This window comes from Aedes albopictus, chromosome 3 (genome assembly GCF_035046485.1).
Source record: "Aedes albopictus strain Foshan chromosome 3, AalbF5, whole genome shotgun sequence".
Taxonomy (NCBI): Eukaryota; Metazoa; Arthropoda; class Insecta; order Diptera; family Culicidae; genus Aedes; species Aedes albopictus.
Genome location: NC_085138.1, coordinates 237,042,335 through 237,057,823, shown reverse-complemented (window position 1 = coordinate 237,057,823; position 15,489 = coordinate 237,042,335). Strand labels below are relative to the sequence as shown.

The following is a 15,489-nucleotide window of genomic DNA, read 5'->3' as shown; positions in this document are numbered from 1 at the left end:
TGCCTCCAGATGGCCACAGAGTTGCTCCACCGTGTTTCCGAATGGAACAAAACTCCTCAGATTGTCCGCCCTCGGGGGTTCCAGCTGGTTCACCTTGTCCAGCAGGCATTGAAGCAATTGTTCCGGGCGGCCGAAGTGCCGGCGCAGCTTCTCGATGACCTGTGGAATGGTTTCGGGAAGTAGCAACTGCCCGGACACCAGCTCGAGAGCGTCACCTTCCAGGGCTTCCTGTAGTCGCATCAGGTTCTCGTGGTTCATGTAGCCGCAGACATCGTTGGACACTTTGTAGGCCGCGTAGAACAATGGCCATTGCGCTGGTTTGCCGGAGAATTTTGGGAGTTTGTAAGTTAACCCCATCCTCGCGGCCAGCTGGGCCTTCGTCGGTCCGGTCTGCTGCTTCCCCAGCCCGTTTTGGCTGACACTTCCCACTTTCTTGCACGTCTTCCTTGGAACGCTTTTTCTCGCTCTAGCTTCCATGGAAGAATCCGAACTCTGGGTTGACAGATCGGAATCGTCGGAGTTTTCGTCGTCCTCGTCTCCTTCGTCGGTGCTCTCGTAGTCTCGCGTTAGTTTCTTCGCGTTCGCCTTTCTCAGCTCCAACACGTTTTTGTTGATTTTGCCGGAAGGTCCCGCTCGCGAAACGTCCTTGACTACTTTCGGCGCCAGCTTCGACTTTTGACCCGAAAGTTCCGCTAACTCCTCATCCATCGCCGCCATTTGCATCTCGAACGACGACTCCAAGTTCGCCTTCAGCCGCAGAATCTGCTCCTTCTTCTTTTGGAGCATCTTTGCTTGCCATTGCCTTTGTTCTTCTTCCTCTTCAGCGCGCATCTGCAGCTCCAACTCCGTCTTTCGCTGCTCGAACGTACGCTGCATCTCCCTTTCCTTTTTCTGCAGCAGCAGCTCCGCTTCCATCTCCTCGTACTGTCGCTTCTGTTTCTCCTCTAGCGCTCGCACCTTCGCTTCCACGCTAGACGAAGCTAGGCGAGAGCTGACGCTGGATTTGTCCGACTCGTTGCCGTTTTTTCGGGTGCGAGCCTGCTTCTTGGCGTCCTTCTGCTTCTGCTGGTACTCCTGACAGGCCTTGTTTTGGCAGTACCACTTCTTCGGCAGTTTGCCCTCCTCGATGCCCACGCAACGGATGTGGAACCATTCCGCACATCCATCACAGCCGACCATCACTTCGTCGCGCGTAGACGGGCCACAGATGGCGCACGGAGTCGCCGTCAGGTCCATGATGGTTTGGTCGTGGGTCGATTCTGCATCGGAAGCCATCTTGCTGCAGGTTTTCACTCCTCACTTGACACTTTTCACTACGCGGGAATCACTTCGCGGGTGTCACTTCTTTTTTAAGAATGTTCCCGAAGGGAAACCAAAATTCCTATAGCAGCCGACTGGTTTTCAGCAATGCTTAAAACTGCAATATATTTTCCATCAATTACATATTCATAAAACTAAACTAAATTAATACTCACAAGAAGTGGTTTCCTTCTCCGCTACTTCTAATTTTCTCTCGAGTTGACAATGGGTACTCTTACCCTAAACTAGCTGGTTGGATTTGATCACTGAGTACATAAATAGTTTATATTAACAAGTGAGTGATTTCGTGGTTTCTCTATATGCAACTACTTACGTCGTTTATCACCGGATTGGCAGTCCCTTTCTTCCTAATTCCTTGATAGGTATTTTTAGGTATTTGGAATTGGTTCACCCCGGCTAATGGGATATTCAGGTAAGTATTTACATTCTATTGCACGTAACTATCTTTTCAATCGCAGATTCTTACCAACGAGATCGTACGCAGTACTCCGCAACACAACAGGTTTTTGGATGGAGTTTTACACCTCAACTAACAATATTATTCTAAATAAATTCACTGCCTTACAATCAGATACTTTTTTGTAATGATTACGATAAAATGTTGATGGCGATAATCTTTATCAATTCACTTTCATCATCTGTTTTCTGTTTACTATCTTCCCTTTCGCTTCATCTGCAAACACAAATCATATCGCGCAAACTGTCATGTTGGTCTTATGCTATGACTAGACGGGTTCATTCTTTAGACCGGCCCAGAAAATTGTGTTAAGGTGCGGCGTCGCAACACTCACCACCGCCACCTAGTTGGTGGTCGGCCAAACATAGTCCTTTTAGCATTGGGCGAATATGTTTCCGTGACTATGATTTGAATCGTAAATTGTTCGAAGTGTTACGTCTGTTTGTCTGTGACTTAGCATTTCCCCATGGGAATTTCCTTGACACATTTTGCGCACTCCTGCCCGAGGCACTGCACAAGCCGGAGGACCAGAAAATCACCTGATTTTTTTTTAATTTTTTGTCGTATTAACACTATTAACACCTTATTTAATTGTATCACTTAATTGATGAGTTCTCATCGAATTTACTTACCTATGATTACTAAAAATCAAGTTAAAACGCACATTTTTATACATTTTTATTTTGGCTGAAAAGAAAAAAAAAAACAAAAAAAATCCGGCCGGATTCGAGCTCGGACAAAATTGCTGAACGACCAGCATAACAAGCTGTCAAAATTACTGAAAAACCAGCAAGACATATTTTACTGGATGGATTGCTGGTTTTACAGCATGTCAAAAACCAGCAAAATTTTGCTGGTTTCCAGCGAAATAAAAATAGTGTGCATCAGCGAATCAAAATAATTTTTAGATTCTAGAGCTATAGAGAATAATTTAAAAATTTTATTTTGTTTAGCAATTGTTCGAATAAACCATAAATCTTGTGCACCCCTGCAAACAATGTTATCCTTGCAAGGAACGCGTGGAAAATGAAACATTGTTTATTTTTGTTTATAAAGCGGTTCGTATTTTTGCCAAACCATTAGTTTTATTAAAATCTCGTAAGAAACCAAAAAAATATTACCAAATTTTTACCATATTCTTGTCGTGGATATCTTTAGCCGGATGGAACGAGAACCGGTCACCATGGATCTGTATCAGTTGCGTGACAAATTCGACCAACTTTGCCGGTTCTGCTTGTCGGACGAGAACTGCGTGGCGATTTTCACCGAGGAACTGCAACTGAACGACCGGCTTGCAAGCCTGGTGGACGTTCTGTTGACCAAAGTCGACGAAGGCGATGGTTTACCGAACAGAATATGTGCGAAGTGTGTCCACTGTATGGAGCAGTTCGTCCAGTTCGAAGCGGCATGCGAGAGGTCTTACGAGATATTGGGCAAGGTGCTGGAACTGCCGGATGAGGACCGTGTTGGTGAGTTAATTCTGGTGGGAATACATAATTTATTTAGAGAAAAGAGCACTGGATAGCAATAGTCACTGAGTTCTCAAAGGTCTTAACATCCATTGATATATAGATCCCTAGTCTTCATTTAGTTTTGTTAAAAGAGTAGTCAAAACCTATAGTATCCTGAATTAAAGTTTCTTATTCTCTTTTAGCAAGTCCAGTAGCTAAAACTGAATGCCCCCAAATCGAAGAAACTGTACCTGAGGCGATAGAAGAATACCTTATTGACAAACCATCGCACGATACAGAAGATGACAGTAACATGGAAGAAGGGTTGGTTGAACGATTGGAAGATGAGCAAATATCCGGAATTGAAGATATGGTAACTGATCTACACGAGGAAGATGTGCGATATACTTCGGAAGAGGATAGAGGTAGCCACTCGGCGAACGCTTCCTATCGAATAACGGCCGAGCAACAGCAAATGCTGGATGATGCCATGCAGGTCCAGTCGTCCGGATTCATTAAGCTTGGAAACCGATCTATTCCGCTGGTCCAGTGTATCTATTGTAAGAACACTTATCGCGGTCGAAATACCCTGAAGAAGCACTTACGAATTCACCTGAATATTAAAGATAATCAGTGTGCTTATTGTCCGAGAACCTTTACCGATAGGAGCACGCTCCGGATCCACGAGGGTCGCCATACGGGAAAGACATTCAAGTGTCCTCATTGTGATAAGCCGTACTACAGCCAGAACGAACTGCGCCAACACATAACGATGCAGCATTTGGAGAGGCAGTACACCTGTGAAACATGTCAGAAGAAGTTTCCTACCAAAACCATTCTCAACGATCACTATCGTGTTCATACGCAGGAGCGACCGTTCGTCTGCACACTGTGTGGAGCAGACTTCAAGCGAAATCGCAACCTCGTTCGCCATCAGAACCTACATGAAAAGTACGAAAAAAAGGCAACACCTCAGTTGAGCTGTATGGTTTGTACTGACCAGTTCGAACTCCCCTATGCATTGCTGGAGCACCTCAAAACCAAGCATGCAGACGAGTTCGATTCGCTCCGAACCGGTTCATTTGAATGTTCGCAATGCGACGCAAGTACATTTGAGAACATCGAAGACTGCCTGAAACATCGCCAGATTCATTATGACTATGAATTGTCAGAGACGGCTAAGAAACACGCGCCCCGGCGGAAACAGCCCCCTTCTTTTCACTGTGGTGAATGCGGGAAAATATTCAAGTCGAGGTTTGTACGTTTCTAACACGGTTCAAATCAGTTTTTATTTCTTTCTTCAATCGTTCCTAGGATGGCCGCCACGAAGCACATGGGCACCCATGAGGGTAGTCGATATTTTCTGTGCGATGCGCCAGATTGTGGAATTCTTTATAAGGATTCCGCAGTTATGGAAGTGCACCGGAAAGAATCACACACCAAGGAAGAGGATACCCTAAACTGTAAGTAATAAAATAATTCGTTTTGATATAGATATAAATCTGACAGAAATTATTGTGATGACAGCCTATTTTTTAAACTTCACTATCGTCTTGTTTCGTGGATTAGCTTTTTTGTATCGTTTACACTGTCGTTACACAGCCCAGGAACTTTTCCTAATGGACCTTTCCTTTAGAGATGGTCGGGTTTCAGATTTTTCAGACCCGAACCCGACCCGTAACCGAACAATTTCTGATTTCAAAACCTGGACCCGCCCGGACCCGGGACATTTTTTTCGTCGAACCCGGACCCGATCCGAACCCGAAGCAGTTTTAAAAAGTGATCGATTTTGTGCCGTGAAAAAAGTGCGGGGCAAGATGGGTCACTTTTTAAGTAATTAACATTTTCTCAACGAAAAACGTCAAAATATAACATTTGTTCCGCATTCAAATTTGCTCCATATCCATACTGAGTAAACAAGAGCTACTAGTAAACATTTTATAAATTTATTTGGAATATAAAAAACTTTACGATTTGAGTGGTCCTGAGGCGACTTGAAAATCGATGTTTTTACTAAAAAATTATCATAATTTTATGTTATAATTTTGAGCGTTCATTCCGCTTGATTGAAGTCATTTATGAGATAGTCTTGTAATAAAAAATAAATAACTTTTGAATGCTCCAAAAATACGTTCAAAATTGAAGGTGACCCATCTTGCCCTGCGGCCGTTTATATGGAGAATATATGCAATGTATCGCATAAGAAAAATGGCAAAAAACCATTTTATTTTTTATTTCCAATGAGAGTGAATAATTTTTCAATCAATGCCCCAAACTTTTGTATATTCATGCTGGTCATCTAACAAAATTATTAACATAATCAAAACATGAGTAATGCGCCCGAAAATGACACTGACCCATCTTGCCCCGCTCCACCCTATTAATTTATCTACACTGTCATAAAACCCGACTTTCACCCGACGTTTTCCAAACCCGACCCGACCCGTACCAGAGAATTTTGAAATTTTTCAAACCCGGACCCGACCCGAACTCGAATTATACAAAATTTACAAGCCCGAACCCGTCGGGTTTCGGGTTTTCGACCATCTCTTATTTCCTTGACTTGCTTGAGCATAGAGTATCTTCGTGCCTGCCACACGATATACCGTCAAGTCGCCATTCACCGTGGGGGCTCCATTCACCGTGTGCCTTCGAAATTTTTTTCATTATTTCCATATTATGATTGAATGATACGACAATTTCCCTTCAATTTCACCAATACAACACTAATGTATTGTTAACATGTCAAACCGCTCATTGGAAACATTTAAAAGTATCATTTTGACACTAAAGTGTGTTTACATGAAGCGGGTTTCTGCTCGTTCACTGCATTCATAGTGAAAAAACGAAAACTGCGCTAAGATGATTTAAGCGATAAACTAAATGTAGTAACGTTTTTATTCCACCAAGAAGCAATTAAATTCACATATCAGGTATGTATTTTGCATTACCGAAGTAAGTTTAACAAGAAAGTACGATTACTCGTACTTTTTAATTGAAACAAAAAGGCACGGTGAATGGGTACCCTAAAAATCAATGGTCTCCATTCACCGTGCCCCATATTGTCCCAAATATCTAGAAAAAATCAAAAATTAGAACATTCGTTTTTTCTAATAAAATCTTGCAAGTTATTACTTGAAATGAATTTAAACGAAGAAAATTCCTTTGGCTGGGATGTTTTGATCATCTTTAAACAAAGTAGAATACAATTTCTCATACACGGTGAATGGGTCTCTACTACCACGGTGAATGGTGACCTACCACGGAATTAGGCGACCCTACTACCCTTTACTAATTGTACTATATCACCAAATTTTGTGAAAATTTTTCTACTTCTGTGGTTATTGCTTTAATTTTAACCTATAATGAAGGCAAATAAAAGCGGCACCAACAATATTTGTAAAACTGGTGTCAAATGACAGCCCTTATTTGCCCCGAATCCTCTTAGATCCACGGTGAATGGTGCCTTGACGGTATTGTGGATTTACCGGCTACTTGTTTCCTACCGGTCGCTTCAGTATGGCCTCCAATGTAGCCGTTTTATAAAAAGAGTAACTTCCTCCTCCTCTTCTTGGCGTAACGTCCCCACTGGGACAAAGCCTGCTTCTCAGCTTAGTGTTCTATGAGCACTTCCACAGTTTTTAACTGAGAGCTTCCTCTGCCAATGACCATTTTGCATGTGTATATCGTGTGGCAGGCACGAAGATACTCTATGCCCAAGGAAGTCAAGGAAATTTCCTTTACGAAAAGATCCTGGACCGACCGGGAATCCAACCCGTCACCCTCAGCATGGTCATGCTGAATACCCGTGCGTTTACCGCCTCGGCTATATGGGAGTAACTTAAAAATGATTTTAAACATTTTTATTGTATGCGCTATTCCTCGTTGCCACTAGCTACTCAGCGACATTCATTTTTTGACAATCAGGTTGATTTTTATATGAAAATGGCTACTTTGTAACGGCTACTTAAGTAACCGGTAGAATACAAGTAGCCGGTAAATCCACAATACACATGGCCGCCATATATTTTTTTTAATTCGAGTCCACTCAAGATTATCAAAAATTCAGAGTTCCAGGAAACTTCTCTCAAGGAGTAAATTAAATAGAGTTAATTAACTATAGAGGAAGAATGTCGCTGGCGTCGCTGCCGAAACATCTCTTGCTGGCGGAGATAGGCCGGGCTATAAGTGTCAAAGCGAAAAAGTATGCAGTTTGACAGATAGATACCCGACATGTTTGCGAGCGAGAACGAAGGGAACAGCAGCGACATTCGTCCTCTATAGTTTATTAACTCTATTGTAAATTATTTTAATAATTTAGGATTTCATCCATAATTGTCAATTTGTTTTTCTCGAAATCCGCAAGAAATTTCGCCAAGTAGAATTTTATCAAATAACATACGTGGTTGAATGGCTAAATTTTGTGATTTTTATTTTGGAACCGATTCCGGTTGGGAAGGAGAAAGATTTTCTAGAACCATATGCTGCAAGCGTGTAGCAGCTTAAAATTCACGAATTTTTACTAGTATTCAATTCAAACTAACGTCATGTTAGGAACAAAACAACCTGGGATGTCTTTATGAATTCCTCCAGGCATTCATTCACCCTGGCCAAGTTCGCAGGGATTGACGGTATTAAAGTGAAGGAGTTTCATTTTGATTATTGTAATGTAGTGTTCTTTAGTGAAACATATCACCTTTTTAACACTTTAATGCGCCTCCAACGGTTCATCACGAACCGGCTGCTGCAGATGGAGTATGGCTGATCATATGCATCAGACATGCTCGATAAACATGGAGGATCCGCCAGGGCTCATTAGAGTCTATTCCCAAGCAATAGTTCCAAGTCGGTTGGATTTAAGAAGGTTTTGATGATCGTTACAAATCCTAATAAAAGTATTGTAGGATTTGTGACAGGTTTTCGAACCTTTTACAGCCAGCTGACTTCAAAATGTTGTTTGGGCTCTATTTCCCACGTTTCTCGGTTGATTTTGATTAGTAATTCATTAATGTCATAGTCGCTTTTTCGAATTTTTAGAATGTTAGTTGGTCATATCTATATATATAAAAATGAGTTTGTAGCTCCTTTGAGGCAACAAAACTCACGAACGGCCGAACCGATCAGCATGATCCTTGCACGTTTCGATTCGTATTCATGGTGGCTGTGTTTATATGTATAAAAAGTTACGAAAATCAACTAGGAAAGTAAGAATATTGATAAAACACTGATTTTGCATGAACTGGGAAGGAAATCAACACGATCGAAATGAAACCAATCTAGAGTGCGATGCAATTTTGAGCTCATCAGTTGTCAAACCACCACAGCTGGGCAAGACAAAGTTTGCCGGGACAGCTAGTTTTCTTTAAATATAATTGCTTTATTAATCGACCGAAGAATTAATAGTGGGAAGGAGATTTGCAGCACTTAATTGTGCTGATAGATTCGAAGCTAACGTGCGAACACTTAAACGTATTGTCGACGTCAATGCGTTCGACGTGACATTTGATTTTGGACAAAAACTGACTGCTTTTTATCAACTGAACAACGTTTCTTGTGTATGACTAGGTTGACATTTCTAGGCTACGCTTGAGAAAATGACATGGTATATCTAGGTAGGACCGATAGGACAATTGAACGAATTTGAACATTTTTCATAGTATTTGTAGGAGGACGAATACATAATAGTTGACAAGCAATCTTTATTATTTTAAAACTTTATTGCAATCAACTGACCAACTTGACGTATTTTTGTTTATCTCTTAGATGGCATTTTGACACCAACAGAAAATTATCAGAAGTTCAGTTGCACGTTTCTGTGGGTTTTGGGCCGATGACAATTTAAGGACACAAGAGATGAACACAGAGAAGTAGAAAACGATTAGCGAAATCAAGAAAACAATTTGACACAGGATCGACTATATTTTAACATACAGGCACAGACAAACAGACGTAACACTCTGATGATTCCCATCGTACTTCGATTTAACGATCTTTTTCAAAATTTGATAGTTGGCCAACTACCCACCTGTGGCGCTCACATAGTTTTTGTTCGAGTTTGACGTTTGCTCACTACCGCCACCTAGTTGATGGTCGGCCAAACTTAGTCATTTTAGCATTGGGCGAATATGTTTCCGTGACTATGATTTGAATCAAAAAATGTTCGAAGTGTTACGTCTGTTTGTCTGTGATACAGGGTTTGATTGATTCGATGAAAAAAAAAAACAAACATACGACAACTGACTTAACGAGAAGAAAAACATATTGAACCATACCACAAAATCGAACAAGACGACAAATACAAACCGTGTGACCATAACACTACATTAGGCAAATCCTGACTGACTGACCAATTGAAAACTTTCCAACCTTCTACCGTAACTTTCTGAGTCAGTAGGCAACAGTGTCTTAATGGATATCATTTTCCGCGTACGGCTGGAAAACTGCTTCTGAAAGATTACGTACTCTTTTCTATCTTCGGGTCTAGTGTAGAGGTTTCCACTCTATTTAGAGTGCAGCTAGAAACCTAGCAAAAAAAAAAAAAAAGAATTCCTCCAGGCATTCATTTACAAATTTCTCATGGGACTTCGAAAGGATTCTTTCCTCCATGGCCGTCTTGCGGGGTTCCGATAGTGATGGATTCAGAGCTTGTTCAAAGTAATGTTTCAGGCATACCTGCCATGATTCCTTAACAAATTCTTACAGAGACTTCTTTCAGGGTGGCCACAGACTCGGGAAAATCGGGAAATGCGGGAAAAAGTCGGGAATTGAAATCCATCGGGAAATATGCGGGAAAAAGTCGGGAATTTTTTTTATGATCGGGAATTTTCAAAATGATGTGTAGCGAATGTAAACCTATACCTAGATTTAGCACTTGACTTACTTTAAATCCAGATTCTTACACAATTTCAGACGTTTCACGCAGGAAACTCAAAAACCAAATGATGCAGATGAGCATTGGATTCAAAATTACGAGTGATTTCTTGTTTGATAGAGATTATGCGGGTGACATGTTTTGATTGTCTAGATGCTTGAGTCAACAATTAGACCTTAAATTTAGGCAAAACATATTTTAAATCATATTTTTTAAAAATTAAGTTTTGAACGACTAAATAAAAAACCTAATCTACGAAATGTGAAAAAGTATCGCAAAAAATAATTTTGGTAGCCAAATTTTGATTGAAATACTTCTCCAACATTCGTTGAGATAACATAATAACAGAGTAATAGTTCTCCAATATTTTCTTAGAAAATTTTTGGCCTGTTATTTGGTACAAATTTCCTAAATGGAGGAAAACGTGCCTTTTAAGCAGACCTACTGATACATGGTTAATCATAGCTTAATAATGACGTTAACCAGAAATCATCAAAATCATGCGCAAAAAAAAAAAAAATATTATAACTAGAAGAGTATGAAATTCTTTCAATGATTTTCTACAGAGTATAATCGAGGAATCACGTAGTTTGCAAAGTTTCGACTGTCTACTGTCAGGAAAAACTTAACAAATTTATTTTAGCTGAAAACCCCTGGAACTCTGGTGGTATTCAGAAAATTCTTGTCAATGGAACGAACTTTGAAAACGATTTTCTGATTGAGACCATGAAGAAATTATTGATATAATTTTAGAGATTCTAGCCAGATTTTTTCTGTAGTAGTTTCTTGTAATAGTTAGATTTTTGGCCGAAATATCTGGCTGAGCTTTGGGACAAGTTTCAATTAATTTGATTGATTGATTTGTCTTTATTTAAGAGTCTTTCAGCCCTTGGCTGGTTTCAATTAATGTTTTCATTGAAACTTTAAAATTATTTATTAATTTGCTAGTGAAGGATTTCCTGAAATCCTACTTTTCAGGAGTATTTAACGGTATTTCTAGAAATTTCTGAATGAGTTCATAGAAAATCTCCCTGCAATTACCTAAGTCACCAGGTAAGGAATTCCTGGTGTTACCAATGGAAAACATGAAAAGCTTCTTGCGCGAATTCCTTAGGACATGTAACGAAAAGTACATTGGAACCTTATAAATGCACAACGCCCCACGTTGGGAGCCAATGTAACGAAAACATTGGAACCTTACGAATGCTCATTTTATTTTCCGCATCGAGCCCCACGTCTGGGAACTTAGATACGCAAAATAAAATGGAACATTACAAATGCACAAAACACAAACATGCAACACATAACATAAATTGTGCCCAGTTATCCAAATAGATAACTAAGTCCGAACCCAGGATGACGAGGTTTCATTTTTGTTCTTGGTCCATCAGTCAATCCTGTAATCGTATTTTTTCTGGCAGTTCGCCTTTTAGTTCGCAGCATCTGTTGCGGCATTCATAGCTTGTTTTGGTCTAGGAATTTCTAATCCTAAAGGGGCATCCAGATTCGGGCAACAACACAAGACCGTCTACAATTTGATGTCCGTGTTAGGGGCAGCTTGTGCGTTTTGTACTGGATCGCTCCTGAAATTTTTGGAGCGCTACAAATGCACATTAAATCTCAGGGACAAATGTACAAACCTTAGTAAAACATACAAAATAAACAGACAAAATGTTCACAACAATTTACAAACGTAACACACTCCCTGCAACAATCGAAGAATTTTCCATGAATTGGAGAATGCAATCCATGGAAAATTCTTAAAACTACTTTACAACGTATTAACTATATTACAAACGTAACACAACACCAGCAACAGCGGAAGAATTTTTCAAGAATCGAAATCGCGATTCTTGAAAAATTCTAGAAAACTCATATTTACCATCCTTCCAAGTGGTCGGTTGATGGCAGCGATGATCATTTTATTTGGTGTCACCAGACTAACTTAATTACGTAAGCCAAACGCTTACCAGATAACTCCGCGAGTTAAATTGCCACCAGGCTAACCTTAAACTAATTGCCACCAGGCTAACTTAAAACTGATTGCCACCAGGCTAACCTAAAACTAATTACGCCAGCGAATCCTAGCAAAGGGTATGATCTAACGCCATTAGCCAACGACCAAAGAACTGACATCAACCAAGCACTTATCCTTTATATATCTTTATTGTTGCGGACACTCATATCTGATCTACTCTAAGTTTACGTAACCTAAACCAGATGGATCAACAAAGAAACACTAAACTTTAACATGAACGTGGATTTTTTACGTTGGGCGCCAATGTAACGAAAACATTGGAACCTTACGAATGCTCATTTTATTTTCCGCATCGAGCCCCACGTCTGGGAACTTAGATACGCAAAATAAAATGGAACATTACAAATGCACAAAACACAAACATGCAACACATAACATAAATTGTGCCCAGTTATCCAAATAGATAACTAAGTCCGAACCCAGGATGACGAGGTTTCATTTTTGTTCTTGGTCCATCAGTCAATCCTGTAATCGTATTTTTTCTGGCAGTTCGCCTTTTAGTTCGCAGCATCTGTTGCGGCATTCATAGCTTGTTTTGGTCTAGGAATTTCTAATCCTAAAGGGGCATCCAGATTCGGGCAACAACACAAGACCGTCTACAATTTGATGTCCGTGTTAGGGGCAGCTTGTGCGTTTTGTACTGGATCGCTCCTGAAATTTTTGGAGCGCTACAAATGCACATTAAATCTCAGGGACAAATGTACAAACCTTAGTAAAACATACAAAATAAACAGACAAAATGTTCACAACAATTTACAAACGTAACAGACAGACATATGTATGAACATTGTAGAAGAGTTTTTAACCATAATTCCTAATGCAAATCTGAAGAATTTCTTTATGTGCTTCTTGGGGTTCTTCAGAGTTTGCTGATGAAACATTGTCCTGAAATCTTAAATGTCAAAAGAAAGAAGAAACATCTTATACTGAAATAATGTTAAGCCAATTTGTAGGTACTTGTAGGCACATCTGCTGATTTTTTTTTGCGTTACCCTGGGTTAATTCAAACAATGGTCCGACACAAATATTTTCAAGTATAGGTTAACGTTATAAGACATCCAGAATTAGAAGCAAATTTCAAGCATATGTTTCATGTAAATTTCTTTCGATGTTAACGTCTCCAAAATATTGTAAAATTGTAACAGCATCACAATGGCATTGTAAATATTTCAGTAAGATTTACAGATCCACTTAGAAGCTTGGATTCTTGGATGTTTTACATGCTCCACAGGTGTATGTAGAAAAGTCGGGAAATTTCAAAATCAATGCGGGAAAAAGTCGGGAAAAATGCGGGAATTTCAATTTTGGTTTTGTGTGGCCACCCTGTTACGAATGCACTGAAGCAGTTTTCCCATAGCTTCCTCCAGAGATTCCTTCAACAATATCACTCTATTTGTACCTCCCTATTTAAAAAAAAATATTCAAAAAATATCAAGAAACTATCCAAGTATTAACCGCGCAGAACATATCGAAGCGATTAAATGCAACTGTGCCTATCTATTAGCGTTTTCGCACAGCTTTGCGCGATAAATTTTATTGCAACGGATAAGGCCGATGAAACCATTCAATTTGTTTCGGCCTTTAAATAATACAAAACACAATTCAGTATTCGTATTTTTTATGCAACGTATACCTAACATCTGCTTTTTCATTATCTCAGACTGTCAAACATGCCCTTATTTTAGTTTGTTAGGTTTTACCTGAGGTTTTACCCTCATGAACAGACAAATGTTCGTTCAAATTTTTAGATCTCTTGAAAGTTCTGTCACATAAATTGCAGGCATAGGGCCGTACGTCCGTGTGAGTTTTCTCATGGTCCTTCAAATGGTATCTGCAAGGCACAACATTATAAGTAATTGACAATATTTATGGAAACAGATAATCTTATACCTCATTGCAAACATTTTGCCACATTCCTCGCATTTGAACTTGCGCTGTTCATGGTTCAGACTGTTGTGCTGCTGAAGTCCCGTCGACGTGTAGTACGACTTATCACAGATGGTGCAGGTATAATTTTTGGTGTCCTGATGTTTCGTTACATTGTGATACCGAAGTGAGCTAGGATCCGTGAAAGACTCCTGACACAGTTTGCATTGATACCTCTTCAGTTTGAGATGAACCGAATTGACGTGCTTCCTGAGTGTGGTGTCGTGGGCGAACTGTTTATTGCAAAACGAACAAGCATGCCGTTTTACGTCGGAATGCATCGGTAGGTGCTTGCTAAGCTGAGATACAAATTTTCCACATACTGGACAGCTCTTGCCCTTTCTGCGGGATGACGACTTTGAAACTTCTAGCTCTTCGATACTACCAGACTCGACGAGTTCTTGTTCGTCGAGGTATACAATCTCTTCTGCTGATTGCTCATTGTCGTCAATAGCGTCTAGAACTTCAATCGATCTTGTATCGTCCACAATCGCTTCTTCATGCGATGTTTCGGGACAGCTCTGTGTGTCCAATACTTGTTCCGATACTTGCTGGAGAACTTCGTACACTTCTTGGCAACGAGTTTCGAGCTCGGCAAATTCTATAACACATTTGCGGCATTTTTGGCAAATTTTGTTTGGCAGACCGTCACTTTCATCGACCTGAAACAAAAAAAGTAACTAAGTAGTAGTGGAGGCTTGATTATCCCTTAGAAAAGTTGTTCCTCATGTTCCTGTTGCACATTTTTGAAACTAACTAACGAAAGACTATGTTTAGCTACAAGCTACAAATTTGTTCGAGTTAAGGTGAAACATCAAGAAATCCCATTTCACTTTGCATACAAACTTTAGAGGTACAAATCTGACGAACGAAACATGGAACTACGAATATTTGGAATATTGAACTAGGAATATTTGTTTACGAATTTTCAAGAAGAGAGCTCTTGAAAACGTGAGAAGGGATTCATGTCGGCTATTGTGGCCATACTTGTATTTTCTGATGTTTCACCTTAAATATAGTTTTTTTTTTGAAGAGTGGACCAGGTGGAGCTGCAGGACAGCTAATAGCAAAGCCTGGACCCTTTCCCAACTTTCCCCCTACTAGGACCAATAGGGTAATTGTTCCCATCGTTGTGGTAGTACCTAATGTTGCGGTAATGGCAATTGAGCACTTTTTCGACTGAAATGGTACCAAAAGGTATTTTTAATAGATGTATTGTGCTTAAATTATGAGATTGCACCATTTGTTTGCTTAAGATTTGCCCAAAAACCTATTTTAAAAAAATATTTTCCTTAATGTGTTTTCTGCTGTGTTCCTATTATTGCGGTAGTGTTCCTAATGTTGCGGTATCCCATATGATTTCAATGGGATACCGCAACAATAGGAACAAATACCGCAACACATTAGGAACAAATACCGCAACATT

General features: G+C 39.9%; 2 protein-coding genes and 1 long non-coding RNA gene across 3 annotated transcripts in view; 1 reads left to right on the top strand and 2 right to left on the bottom strand.

Moving 5' to 3' along the window:
• LOC134291647 (uncharacterized) overlaps nucleotides 1-15,489 on the bottom strand; it is a 239,659-nt gene that overhangs the window by 53,209 nt on the left and 170,961 nt on the right. The window lies entirely within an intron of this gene.
• On the top strand, nucleotides 2,853-4,818 carry LOC109431319 (zinc finger protein with KRAB and SCAN domains 7-like). Its single transcript, XM_062856475.1, has 3 exons — nucleotides 2,853-3,246; nucleotides 3,432-4,482; nucleotides 4,543-4,818. Exons 1-3 carry the CDS (start codon nucleotides 2,940-2,942, stop codon nucleotides 4,697-4,699), a joined length of 1,515 nt encoding a protein of 504 aa, XP_062712459.1. The 5' UTR covers nucleotides 2,853-2,939; the 3' UTR covers nucleotides 4,700-4,818.
• The window catches only part of LOC109431321 (zinc finger protein 287), a 31,528-nt gene continuing 29,777 nt past the window's right edge, over nucleotides 13,739-15,489 (bottom strand). Inside the window, exons 2-3 of the mRNA XM_029868407.2 lie at nucleotides 14,028-14,725; nucleotides 13,739-13,968 (exon numbers count right to left, since the gene is read on the bottom strand). Coding sequence (XP_029724267.1) covers nucleotides 13,827-13,968; nucleotides 14,028-14,725 — 840 coding nt within the window. The 3' untranslated portion in view covers nucleotides 13,739-13,826. The remainder of the gene's footprint in view (nucleotides 13,969-14,027; nucleotides 14,726-15,489) is intronic.